Raw genomic sequence first — 13,763 nt, 5'->3', positions numbered from 1 at the left:
GCTAACAGAGCTTTTTAAGGCACCTTTGAAGCAACTGGGGAGATGCAGGGAGTGGAAGGGCCAGAGCTTTCTCCAAGAGGGAATAGAGCTAGAAGCTACCCAGTGGACCTTGGGCTCATGCCTGCCTCCCTAGCACATGTGTCAACGTGAGTGGACCTTGAACACACACTGGAGGCAGGTCTGGGGCTTCCAAGGTGAACTACCCTTCCTGTAGCAATGGCTTTGGGCTTGCTTAGGTCCCAACAGGGGTTTTGGTACCAGTAGACAGAGATCTAGCCAGAAGGAAACCTCCTGTACCAGGCTGGCATTCAAGGTGGCTCTCTTCTCCATGGACAGTATGGACTTCTGCTACACAGAGACACTGACTTCCTCCATGAAGACCCCAAAAGTAAACTTCAGGTTGCAGTTCCCTGGAAGTCAGGGAAGCCATGAGGAATGAGCATGGGATCCATTGTCGTTCTGGTCAGCGGCCAACAGGACTCTCAACCAGGGGCATCAGAAGCCACCTTGTATTACCATATGGTATGGGGTGACAGCCATCTCTGTTGAGAATGGTGGGCAGGGAAGGACACGTCCTTCTGAGCTAGGAAACCACCTGCCCTGGGCTTCTCTGCCTAAAGAGACCCAGGCAGACTCCTCCACCTCCTGAAGAACTTCCAAGGATAGAGGGCTGAGCATGCTGTGGCCTCAGCTTCCTGTCTGGTTTCAGGGAACACGTATTCCCCAGATTCCAACCAGCACTCTTGGGATGTAGGTGAAGTCCATATAGAAACACCTGGCAAGACACCACCATGCACTGGCTGCATCCTCGGTGCCTGTGATCCTTACACAACCAGAGCAATGATGGGGCTGCAGAAAGCAGGCCTTTCTCATACCCCAGGAGCCAGCTGGGCTTGTGGTGAGGTGCAGACTCAGCCGTGCAGGCAATGACCCCAAAGTCTACCAGCACCCTGCCAGGCTAGAGAACAGAAGCGAGCCCAGGCAGTGCCTCCTTCCCGTGCTTCCCTTTCCTCACTGTTAAACAGTTGGTCCAGAGTGGTCCCCCAAACCTTCTACTTCCACAGCTTGGGAAAGCATAATCCCAGCCATGACTGTACATCTCTGGGTTACCTGGAACCCTCTGTCAGCTTCATGGAGGGCAATGTGAGTCCACTTTATCACACAAGTCCACATCCTTAAATGCCAGACAGATGCCCTCATCCACCCAGTCATGCATGGACTGAGGTTCCTAAGGACCATAAGAGCCCTTCGATCCAGTGCAACCCTGTACCAGCACCCGCCCCCCAAATTAGTGCCTGTCACCCTTCTACACAAATTGGTGGTACCACCACCCACTACCCTACATCTCACACCCCTCCTGCCTTGTGCACCTGCTGCGATTCCATCCTCGCTACCAGACCCACATAAGATTTATTGACTTAGGAGACACCACATGGAGCATGTTCATTCAGCAGCTGGGCCTGCAACCGATGGCATTTACTTTGGAGGCAATTACCACTACAGACATTCCCCTTCATTTTTTTTTAAAAATAAACATCTTACAAGCCAGGGAGTAAGCAAGAATCTTGCTCACGCACTTAGACTATCTGAGGGAAGCTTGAAGGTGGCACAGTGTGGCCTCTTCAGCCATCTGGTGAGCCACCACAACCGTCAGAGCTATTGTGCTGACTGTCGATGGCATCACTGTGGGCACAAAAAGACCTTCTGCCCAGCAGAAGAGAAGAAACTGTTATGCAGAAGCATCTAGAACATTCTGGACCCAGGAGCCAGCCAGGTCAGCACGGGGCTGCCAAGCATATATGATCTCATGGTGAGCAAAGAGAGGGGCAAAATACAGTGACCAGAGTCAGGCCAGTGGCTTCCATCTCCACAGGGTGCAGCAGACACACCCGTGGCACACAAGGGCCGAACAGGGCTTGAGGACACACAAGCCACCAGCAGCTATGACCACACACTGTCTAGCGCGCCACAAGCTCTGCAAGGAGACAAGGCTCGCTGAGGAAAACTGGCTGAGGGGAAGGGACTCAGCAGGTTGCTGTGCCTGCCACCTTGCTCAGCTGCACAAACCTCTTTCAGGGTCAGGCCAGTGTTTGTCTGAAGGAGGTAGGGAAAGACACCTGCCTTTTCCATCACTTTGAAAACACCCCAGAGCCAGCCCTAGCTCCACTGTCCCTGAGTCCCCCACCCAAAGGCTATGGGGACAAGCACTCAACTTCATATCTCTGCCCACACCTGGCCTGTTCATCTGTGGCGTGAGCAGGGCCAGCCTCCCTAATGCAGAAGCATAGGTTGGCACTCAGCACCCACGGCTGATTGGTCGCATGTCCTTGTCTTCTTCAGATGCCTCAGAGAGCCTTGGCACTGGCAGGGTGTACTGCGTGGGGGGCGGGCTTCTGGGGATGGTGAGCAAAGGCATAGGCCTGCCCCAGGATAGCCAGGTCCACCATGACCTGTAGTAGACCACAGACTGAGAACTGCAGAGGTGCACCGTTGAGCAAGAAGTAGGCTGTCTTGAAGGTGTCACCGCTCGTCCACATGAGCACCATCTTCAGGCTGTAAGAATACAAAGGGGCAGTCAGCGTTGACCCAAGACCAGGGACATGTATAGAGGTCAGCTGTGTGACCCAAAGGATTAGGGCACATTAAGAAATGGGAACCACAGAAGGAGGTGGGATCCCCTGATGCAAGCCTGTTCACCCTACCACCTTGCACCCTTCCCTGGTCCCAGAGAGAGAGAGACTCTACCTCACACTAGGACATGGGTGTTCTGACCCCTGTGGATCAAACCATGGCTCTGGCCAGGCCTTCAGAATGGCCTAATCACAGAAAGCAATAAAGGCTGGTACTCAGGGAGGCCAGGACCTCAGGGGTCTTTAGCCTGGCCCAGTAGGTTTCCATACTGGGCGCTACGGATGTGGGGGGATGGTGAAGGCAGAGGCAGGACACAAAGTATAAGGCGGCTTCCCTGGGGCCTCCTCTCAAGAGAAACTTCCATTAGAGAAACAGGAATGACCACTGACTATTGCCCCACACGTCCCTTGTCTTCCCATGGCATTAGATAACACAGATATAACATAACTGTTTTGCTGTAGAATAGGTGCAAACAAACCCAGCTTCCCTGGCAGCTGAACCTGTGGCACTAGCTTAAACCACAGGCAGTCCAAGTGTGCAGGCTGCAGCTGATGCCCCCAGGCAAACAGCTGATTGGCACTTACACCTGCAAGTCCCCTCATCCACTATGCAGAGGAGACATCCCACAAGCTAGACACAACCACTTTCGTGGGCCACCGCTCTGCAATATGCCAGCTTCCTGTCCTCTTGGGGACACCAGCTTACTCCTTCCTGAAATGGCTATCTCTTTCTACCAATCCCAGTGCTGCAGCTCAGATGCCCCAAAACAAAAGGGGCAGCATACCCAGGTGTGGTGGCACTTGAATGGTGGGGACAGATGGATTAGGAGTTCAAGATAAGCCTCAGCTACAAGACTTTGTCTCAAAACAAATACACAGCATTACTCGAAAACCAAATTATGAGAAGATACCACACACATACAGAATCCAGACAAAGGACCCCTGATGGGAGGTATGATAACGTAGGGACATATGGAGGCTACTATTGGCTAATGCTTCTCGTGTGGTTGGACAAGTCTGAGGCTGCAGGTGGCTGAAGTCAGTCTGTATGACATGGTCAGGAACCCGAGATTTCACCTCTCGGACAAGTGGCAATGTCCCTCATAATCCTACAGCACCAAATGAATAGGAGACAGCTTCCATAGGATCTTCTGTGGCAGTAAGGCTTTCTGTTCTCATTTTAAAGTCAGGTAAGGCCAGGGGCTGGAGCAACGGCTCAGCAGTTAAGAACATTGGCTGCTCTTCTAAATTCAATTCCCAGCACCCACGTGGAAGCTTATGTTAACTGCGATTCTAGGGGACTTGATACTCTCACACAGACATACTTACAAGCAAGAACATCACTCAGTGCACATAAAATAAAAATAAATAAGTTACTTTTTAAAAACTGGGTAAAGCCAAACTGTTGGGTTCAGAATACCCAGGGTAATAGAAGCAGGTGGTGGGAATGAAATCTGGGTCTTGTTGCATGGGTGATGCACCTCAGCTACAGTCCCTCAACAGAGGAACAGAGCATGGGGAGCATTGGGGTCACTCCCTTGCTTAGGCAGGCGGCATCTGATTCACCACCTCTTAGAGACCAGGATCCCCCTACAACAGGCAGACTTGCCAAACTTCCAGAGGCTTCTAGGACAGTCACCCCTGTCCAGGCCTGCAGGATATGCCTGGACAGTCATGTATCTCAAGCTGAAAGCAGGTGCTGAACTCTCAGAGTCCAGTCTTAAAGCCAATGGCACAAAGCCCTGGTCAGACAGTAGACTGGGCTGTATTAGGGACACGTCGTGGCCTAGAAAGAAACTGGAACGAGCTGTGACTCATGTGGTCTTCTGCAAACCAACATCGATTAAGAAGAGCCTGCAGCAAAGGTGGCCAACCTGCTCCTCAGAGTCACAGATGCATGGTGAGTATGAGCTGGGACCAAACATGCAGAGGTGACCTGTGTGACCCAGTTAGACACAGAAAGATGGGGCTTAAATAATTCGCCCAGTGTCACATACTAAGTAGGTTGGGATCCCTTGGGCTCAACTCCAAAGTACAGCCGAGACAGGTCGCAGCCCAGGGTATACAGCTGTAGCTCTTAGCCCCAGACCACCTGTCCCTGCCCAGGCCACCTGCCCACTGCCCTCACTGTTAAGATCCCATCGGCCCCAAGAGCATAGTTGTGTCTGTAACACCAAGTGGAGACATGAGGTAATTGCTGGAGCATGGCACTGCCCAGTGACAGGGATATTCTTAGCCGCTTGGATCCTTCCTTCGGATGGTCTCTATCCTCCAGGAAAGATAGCTTGCTGCTGACGCCAGCAGCATTCTGGTCCTTGGACAGGAATCTAATAATGCTGAGGTTCTGACATGCTCTGAATGGCTCAGAGAGTAGCAGGGGGAAAGGAGACCACGGTCTACACAGGAGAAGCTACAGGGCCACTGTACACAGGGCAGATTCACGGCCAATTTCCTGGGACTGTTACTGCTTTGTTTGCTGTGGGGCAATGGACACTAGCTTTTCTCCACACAAGATTTCCCCAATCCTTTATGTCAGTGGTAATCTTTACATGCAAAGAGCGAGCACTGCCCCTGAAATCCCAGCACTCAAGAGACTAAGGCAGGCGGATCCAGTGGTGAACAGGCCAGGCATGATAGTGTGTGTATGCCTTTAATTCCAGTACTTAGGAGGCAGAGGCAAGAGGGTCTCTGTGAGGTCAAGGCTAGACTAGTCCACATAAGTTCTAGGACTACATAGAGAGATCCTGTCTCAACGCGGGGAAGGGGAGAAAGGAAGAGAGAAAAAGCCCAAGGGCAGTCTAGGAAAATGACGGGGTGAGGGAGAATGTAAAGGTAAATCACATCCCAAGAAGTCCATCTCTCGTCCTTAGATGGAGGAAACAGCTGGCCTGGGGTCTAACCCAAAGCTCCCCAGGGTACAGGATATCCGCTCTCCCACGCAGAGAGCCATGCAGAGGAGCCAGTGTGGGCGTGGAGTAGGCTGCCATCCCAGAAGCCTTGATTTTCTTCTTCAACATCAGGGAGTAGAGGGAGGGAGATCAAGACCATAAGGAGGCCTAGACATGACTCCACTCCCTCTTCGCTCCCTCTCTGCCCAGGGCTGACTGCTCTCAATCCAATGGGCCTCTTGGCCTGACCCGTCTGTCCTCCCCCACTGTTTTAATCTAGGCTCCCATTACCTCATTCCTGGCTCCAGCATTTTTCTTCCGAACCAGGCTGCCAGATCACTGCTCTTAAAATACCTCCTCACCTCATCTTTGCCCTGGGCAGCCGACAGGGGTGCCTCTCTTTGGCACCCAGGACAGTAAAACTAACTGTTGCACCTGCTCGCCTTGCCTCCCAGCGTCAGCCCACTGACACGCTGACCATGCTGACCTCAGTCCAGGACTAAGCTGCCACCGCCACCACCACCGCCTACAAAAGCTCCCCCAGGACTGACACCCACCCAACTCATGTCCCCTTGGAGGTATTTGTAACCCTGGGTCAGACAAAGTTCTCTTAGATGAGACACCAAAAGCAAAAGCAATAAAAGAAAATGCAAACACACTCCATCAAAGCTGACAGGGTCTTAAGTCTCCCAGACCGGCCTTACAGTCCTAACATAGCTGGGGATGACCTTGAATTCATAATCCTCTTGCCTCCGCCTCCTAATGCTGGGTTTATAGGTGTGTACCCCATGCCTAGCTTGTGTGGTACTGAGGATCAAACCTCCGGGGCATGCTAGGCCAGCACTCTACCAACTAAGCCACTCCCATCCCCTAGAGTTGAAACTTGGGCATCTCCATAGACAACACTGAAAAGTAGGCACATAAGCCAGAGTAGGATATAAGAGAAACATTTATAAATCATATATGTGATATGATTCTAATACCATAGAATGTTTTAATTCTTACAGTTCAGTAATAAAACACTACGAATACACATTTTAAAATGGGTAGGGATCCCAGAGACACTTCTTCAGGGACATAGCCGGGCCTACAAGATGTTCACCATCATTTGCCAGTGAAAGGCAAACCAAACCACCGTGAGCCAAGCACTTCACACCCACAAGGATGCTGGGAATAAAGAACAAACCAGAAGACCTAGGAGGGATCGGCCCGCCCTTCTCCCCACACAGCTGATGGACTATGAAAATAGGCCTCTCTGGAAACAGGCTGGCAGTTCCTCAGACGATCACACGCCAAGCCATCACGAGACCCATTCTATGCTTCCACGCTTTCTCGATGAAGGGAAACATTGTATGTACGCAGGAAAACCTATACAAGTCAGGAGAGCATGAGTCATAGCGTCCGCCAACAGAAGACAGACAGACATCTGGTCCATCCACAAAATGAAGTCATGGACAGGAATGAAGCTCAGGCCAGACAGAGACCGCCACACGCTATGGGATTCTACCGGTGTGTAATGACCAGAACAGGCCAATCAGGAAAGACAGAACACAGGTAAGTGGTGTGGAGGAGTCTGGGTCAGGTGGGCATGGCTGCTAATGAGTTCAAGTTGCTCAGACATTATGGTGAGGAGACTGTTCCAAAATTAGGACACGGTGCCGGCTACCAGAGCCCGTGCCTGCACTGACATGCACCAGAAGGTACTCTGCAAGCAAGCGACTTGTGGTATATGCATGGTATGCTCCAGTGGGTGGTACCTGGTCTTCCTGCTGTGGGCACTAAGGAGCTAAGCAAACAGCGCAGGCTGATTACAGGGTCTGGTAGTGACAAGGGCACGGCCCAGAAGCAGCAAGCTGACTTTCCCAAAAGGCTATATAAACGCAAGGGGCCTGCTCAGGGCACCAAGGCTACATCTGTGGGATTGGTTAAGCAAAACCCAGTTTCTGGAGCATCTCACTATAGCAAGAGATCCCAGAGTCCCAGCTGGATCCTGCAGCGTGGCCTGGTGGCACGGTCCAGGGGCCTGTCCCTCAGCCTCCTTTTTAACTGCCCATGATCTAAATCAGCCTGCCTCCTTCTCATCCCGTTCTCACATGGCCTCCAGGCCTCACTCACATGAGCCCTGCCTCTGAGCACCTTCCTGGCTGGATTCTTCAGACTCTGCAATGCCTCTCCCTCCCCATTCCGCACTCCCGGTGCTGTCCCCAGCTACTCCTTCCTGTTCCACTCTGCTGAAGGCTGCCTCATGCTTAGCTCCCTCTTATCTTTCACACCCACCCCTGTGCTCCAGTAATTACTTGTTAGGGAACAGTCTTCAAATCTAGTAAAAACCTGGAGGAAGGAGAATGCAAATACCCCCAGGATCAGCCTTGTAGGGGTTCGCTGCATTAATTAGTAAAGCCATTCCAAATGTATCATCATTCATCAAGGGCTCCAAATCCACAGCCAGCTAATGTTTTTCAAGAGGGAAATTACTCAAATATATCTCGAGCAGTAGCTCCGAGGTGGGAACTCTGTATATGTGCCTGTGGGGCTGTGTATGTACACATACATGACGGTGCAATGGGGTATGCGGTTCCTTAGAGGAAAGTTTTAAAACCTACCCAGTCGCATGACCACCTGCCAGCAGCCTCTAGTTTCCAGGTGTGTTTGTTTACATGTGTGCACATGTATTAAACACAACAGTTCAATCCATCACAAGAAGCAACCACACTCCATCAAATTTATTTGAAACTGCACTTCCTGTGGTTTCAAGAGTCACAACCCCAAGATCTTAGGTAGTCCAGCACTCCATCTAGAGGTAAGGACACGGGGGACCTGATCTAGGGTAGTCAGTCCCGCCCTCCTTCTGGAGAAGTGAGGACATGGGGGGACCTCATCTGGGGTAGCCCAGCCCTCCTTCTGGAGAAGGTGAGGGCATGGTGGAGCCTGAGATATCCCCAACTAGGATTCCTGGGGCAATCCTAATAACAGCATCCACCCCAGCAGTAATGGAAGCTTAGCCGGCAAGTGCTTCTGTGACTCTGCCCCAAGGCAGCAAGCACCCTGCCCCGAGAGGATACACCTCTGCTCTCAGCTGAGTGAGGGTCACCAGCACTTACGTCTCAGAACAGCAACAGCAAAGAGCTAGTGGTCTCCAGAAGTCACCCGTGTCTTTCCTCCTGAACTAACATGGACTCCGAGCTGGAGTTACGTGTACATCTACCAGCCCCAAACCAGAGCTTTGGGGTCCTCGTGGCTTCGGCCTCCATTCAGGGCTCCATCCGTCCTCACTCGGGAACCTTGATCCACTGTGGTCACACCTGTCACCCTAACTCTGCCCTGCTCGTGTGTGTATCACGTTAGAGCGTTAGTGGCACTAATGCCCCTCGCCCTGAACTGCACTGCACTGCACTGCATTCTATGCCTGAACAGACACCTCACGCATGGACCTGCACTCCACACAAGCCTCGAACTTGCAATCCTGCATCCAATAAAAAGAACCTCAGAGAGCTACTGAAATCCAAAACCTGGCATCTGGCACCACCCCAAGCCTCGGCACTGCCCCTTCTTCCCAGATGTGGTTTTCTCAACAGGACAGGAGGCTATGATTCCTCTGACATCAAAGTGCCACCACTATGCACAAGAGCGCAAAGAACTTCTGAGAAAGGGGGCTTCTGAGGGTCTTCCACAAGAGGTGGGGTGACCTTGGGGAGGAGGGGACAGGGTCTCAGGTAGAAGCAGGATGGAGTCTCAGAAGAGGATGGGATCTCTGAGAAGTTAAAGGGTCTCAGTGTGAAGTTCCATAGGTTCCTCAAGGATGGTGCCAAATTAAACACATGGCTGGGTTTTCCCTCCAGCTCACCCGCTGATCTGTGCTCAGTAGAAGTCATTTTCTTCAAGACTTTCCAGTGCTCTATGGGGACTGTCCTGTGCTAGACAGATGTCTCCAGATATGATACTGATAGCACAACTTTATCGCCCGCCCCCAACTTCTCCAGACACTTTGGTGGACTGTGGCAAATCCCACTGTGAAAAAGCCATAGCTGGGACACCTTTGGTAAGGTCACCTGCCCTGCCATAGCTAGTTGTATAGGTACCAATCCCTTGTCCTGGGACTGATCTGCAGCTTCTGATGGGCCCTGGCCTCCACAGAGGAGGGCCTCTGCTTCCCTCCCCTAACCCATCTAAACATATCTTCTCAGACAAGAGTCAAAGGCCCAGTGTGCTTAAGCAGGTATGATTTCATCATACCGCCAGTGCTCAATGGCCCCGGGGAGTGCTGTCAGAACCTCCTTGGGAAAACCCCTACCTCATGCCCTCTGTGGAGCGGTGACGGTAGTTTCGATACAGCTGCGGCACACCCAGCATGGCCTCGGTCAGCACAGCCAGGAAGCCCAGTGTCTCCACAAACAACGCCGAGTCGATGGACAGGTAGGTGACATAGCCTGCCACACCTGTGAAGGCCAGGACACACTGCACGTAGTCTGAGAAGCTGCTCCAATGCCAGAAATGGTGAGGGTCAAAGTCTGGGGGTGGGAGAGAGAGAGAGAGAGAGAGAGAGATGCTTCAGTTGGGTGAGCCAGCTGAAGCTTATGGGAAGAAAAATACCAAGGCATGGGCAAGTCAAGTCAGTGTGGGGAGTTGAACCTCGTGATGCATCAGGCCATAGTGAGGAGACATGAATGGGTCGGAGCAATCCAAGGTTAGTGTGGAGAAAAAAAAAATACAAACCATGGGAGGAGAATTGAATGGGTCAAAGCTGGTGGGGAGATGTGAATAGCTCAAATTCAGTGTGAGAAGAGACATGAGCAAATCAAAGTCAGCATGGAAAGGAAGCAAGCAGGCTGAGGTCAGTGTTGGGGGATGAGAGCATTCCAACAAGAGTCCAGAGACTCTTGGTACCAACATTAAGTCAACAGAGGCTATTAAAGCCCTTTAACTTAATCCCAAATGTTCTAGGAAGGAGCGTTGTACATTGCACCACAGCCTCTGGAATCTGATTGCCGGGTTAGAACTACAGCTTTGTCCTCTATAACTTTGGTTAACCCTGTGTCTCCATCCACTCGGGGTACATCCAGCAGGTATAGGTGGGTGGGGCCAAGAGACACAGGGCACTAAGTTCTTGCTACGTATAGCTGTTTTTATGAGGAATGGGATTATTTTTTTTCTTTTCTATTTTTGGTCATTGTTTTGCTTTCAGTCCTGGGGACCTCACCCATTCTAAGCAAATGCTCTACCACTAAACCCCAGCCCACTGAATACAAGGAAAACAGCTAGCAGATGACTGACCTGGTGTCCCTGTTTGCAAGGGAAAGCTGAACTGGTTATAACTTGCAGACCACAGCAAAGCTGCAGCCCTGGGGTTTTCAAAGGCCAGGCCTGTCCTGCATCAGCATTTCTGCAGTCTGCATCTGAACTGTGTAGGTGAATCAGCAGGTCACCATCTCCCTCTGAGACAGGAAAACAGACTGTGCTGGTGTGGCACACAGTAAAGTGTGTGTATGCGCGCGCGGTAGCTAACCGGCAGTGCGGTAGCTAACTTCCTCCAAATTACTCAGACTCAACACATGAAAAAAGACCATTTCTAATACTACCCAGGAAGCTCTTTTTTGGTTTTGGGGGTAGACCAGGACAAAAAGGAGTAATCTGGAGAAACCCCAGAAAGCACACACTGACCAAGTTAGCTGCACCAAATGGCATTTGATGTGTGTCACACCCTATCTAGCTTGGAGGCGATGTGGTCCCATACCTACCCCACTTACCAGGCTCAGAAATGTTAAGGAACCACCCTGTCCAAGGTTACAAGTCTCACTGGAGCCTGGGCCCAGGAGAAACTCCACAATAAAGACCTGCTTTTCTGGGTTTGGGGTCTCTGGGGTCCCCCTCCCCAGCCTCAGCAATTGGCATATGAGCCTAACAGCCTAGAAGTGCCATCAACACATCAATGAAAGTTTGACTCAGGGCTCACTACAGGGCTACAGCCATGCAAGCGGAAATGGGAATGTCAGCACACGCCATGTACAGTTAAGACTCAAGTGCTGGTGGCCCGTGGACTATGCTTGGCTCTAGTTTATCTCCATTCTAGAGCCTTCTTGATGCCAAGCCAGCCTGGACTCACTCGCAGCTCCAATGCATCCTGATGATGGCCTAAGGGGCAGTAGGCACTGGGCCCTCAGATGAGAAGCCCAATCCTGAAAGGAGTCTGCTCTGGAGCAGCAGGTGCAAGCAGAGCTGCCCTGAACTACGGGGGAGGGGGGTCCAGGCTGCACTGCCTCCCTGTGTGTTCCAGGGAGAGCTCACTGACCATCGGAGGTAAACAGATTCCCAACAGAGTAGCAGAAAGAAGCCATTGGCCCAATGCAACATCATCACATATGGCATGCGGTGATCAGGGACCTGAAGTCAGGGGTAGCCCTTCAACAGCAGGTAGCAAGGGATAAGGGACAAGGGATGAATCCCAGGACAGCTGTTTGCTGAGAGGCTGTGAGAAGACTTGGAGATGACAGGGGACACACAGCACCCCGGTAAAGACAGACAGTAAAGAGCGCTGCAGAACACTTAGACATCAATAACCTAAAAGAAGCTTTGTTGAAAGCCCCAACGTCATTCTGAGTCTATGATGTGCAAATGGATGGACAACCCAATTTAAAAAATGGGGGAAAGGAATAGACAGAAAGTGGCCAAGAAGCACATGGAAGAAAATGCAGCATCCTCAAGTCTAAGGACAAGTCAAGTCCTCCTGAACCCAGCCAGCAGAACCTGAATCCAGTGTAGCCCCCACACTTCTGTGACAGGGAAAAACCCTGAGTCCACCACAGTGCAGAGAGCAGAAAGAAACCAAAGGCAGGCCAGGAAGCTTTTGTTGTTGCTGTTGTTTGCCCTCAAGGGCCCATGACTAGGGCAGTGGAAGGTGCCACCTTGCCACTCCCACCAAGAACAGCACAGTTACACAAGGCAGCTTTGACACCCGAGGTTTACAACCCAGGGCCCTCCTTACAGCGGACCGCCAGCACCCTCGTGTGGCTTTTCTGCGCCACTTCAGGCAAAGTGAGAATAAGACGCGGCCTTCAGAGAGCGTCGGTGTCTGGGGTGCTGGCAGGCAGGGCCTGGGTTCTCTGAGCCCCTGTCAAAAGTTCAAGCCTGGAACTGAAGACCCGGATATCAATCCACACATCTTTGAACACCTGATTTCTGACAAAGAAGTAAAAAAATATCAAATGGAAAAAGGAAAGCATATTTAACAAGTGGTGCTGGCATAACTGGATATCGACATGTAGAAGAATGAAAATAGATCCATATCTATCACCATGCACAAAATTCAAGTCCAAATGGATCAAAGACCTCAACATAAAGTCAGCCACATTGAACCTTATAGAAGAGAAAGTGAGAAGTACACTTGAACACATTGGCACAGGAGACCACTTCCTAAATATAACCCCAGCAGCACAGACACTGAGAGAAACAATTAATAAATGGGACCTCCTGAAACTGAAAAGCTTCTGTAAAGCAAAGGACACGGTCAACAAGACAAAACAACAGGCTACAGAATGGGAAAAGATCTTCACTAACCCCACATCAGACAGAGGTCTGATCTCCAAAATATACAAAGAACTCAAGAAATTGGACACCAAAAGAACACATAATCCAATTTTAAAAAATGGAATACAGATCTAAACAGAGAACTCTCAACAGAGAAATATAAAATGGCTCAAAGACACTTAAAGAAATGTTCAACATCCTTAGTCATCAGAGAAATCCAAATCAAAACAACTCTGAGATTCCATCTTACACCTGTAAGAATGGCCAAGATCAAAAACACTGGTGACAACTTATGCTGGAGAGGCTGTGGGGAAAAGGGAACACTTCTGCATTGCTAGTGGGAATGCAAGCTGGTACAGCCCCATTGAACATCAGTGTGGCGATTTCGCAGAAAATTAGGAAAAAACCTTCCTCAAGACCCAGCAATATCACTTTTGGGTATATATCCAAAGGATGCTCAATGTACCACAAGGACATGTGCCCAACTATGTTCGTAGCAGCTTTGTTTGTCATAGGCAGAACCTGGAAACAACCTAAATGCCCCTCAACCGAATAATGGATAAGGAAAATGTGGCACATTTACACAATGGAGTACTACACAGCAGAAAAAAATAACAGCATGAATTTTGCAGGAAAATGGATGGAGCTAGAAAACATTATTTTGAATGAGGTAATCCAGACACAGAAAGACAATTCTCACATGTACTCACTCATAGGTGGTTTT

At 50.6% G+C, this 13,763-nt stretch overlaps 1 protein-coding gene across 4 annotated transcripts in view; it reads right to left on the bottom strand.

The window, feature by feature from the left end:
- Positions 1 to 1,442: 1,442 nt before the first annotated feature.
- Slc66a2 (solute carrier family 66 member 2) overlaps positions 1,443 to 13,763 on the bottom strand; it is a 37,851-nt gene continuing 25,530 nt past the window's right edge. For 3 of the 4 annotated variants that reach the window (XM_038330944.2, XM_038330946.2, XM_038330945.2), the window contains 2 exons: positions 9,810 to 10,026; positions 1,443 to 2,553 (listed from right to left, as the gene is read on the bottom strand). In XM_038330944.2, the coding sequence (XP_038186872.1) occupies positions 2,346 to 2,553; positions 9,810 to 10,026 (425 nt within the window). In that variant the 3' untranslated portion in view covers positions 1,443 to 2,345. The remainder of the gene's footprint in view (positions 2,554 to 9,809; positions 10,027 to 13,763) is intronic. The other variant, XM_038330947.1, reaches the window with a different exon arrangement.

The sequence above is a fragment of the Arvicola amphibius genome, chromosome 5 (assembly GCF_903992535.2).
Source record: "Arvicola amphibius chromosome 5, mArvAmp1.2, whole genome shotgun sequence".
Taxonomy (NCBI): Eukaryota; Metazoa; Chordata; class Mammalia; order Rodentia; family Cricetidae; genus Arvicola; species Arvicola amphibius.
Note: the sequence above shows the minus strand (reverse complement) of the source record. Positions and strands in the feature narration are given on the sequence as shown.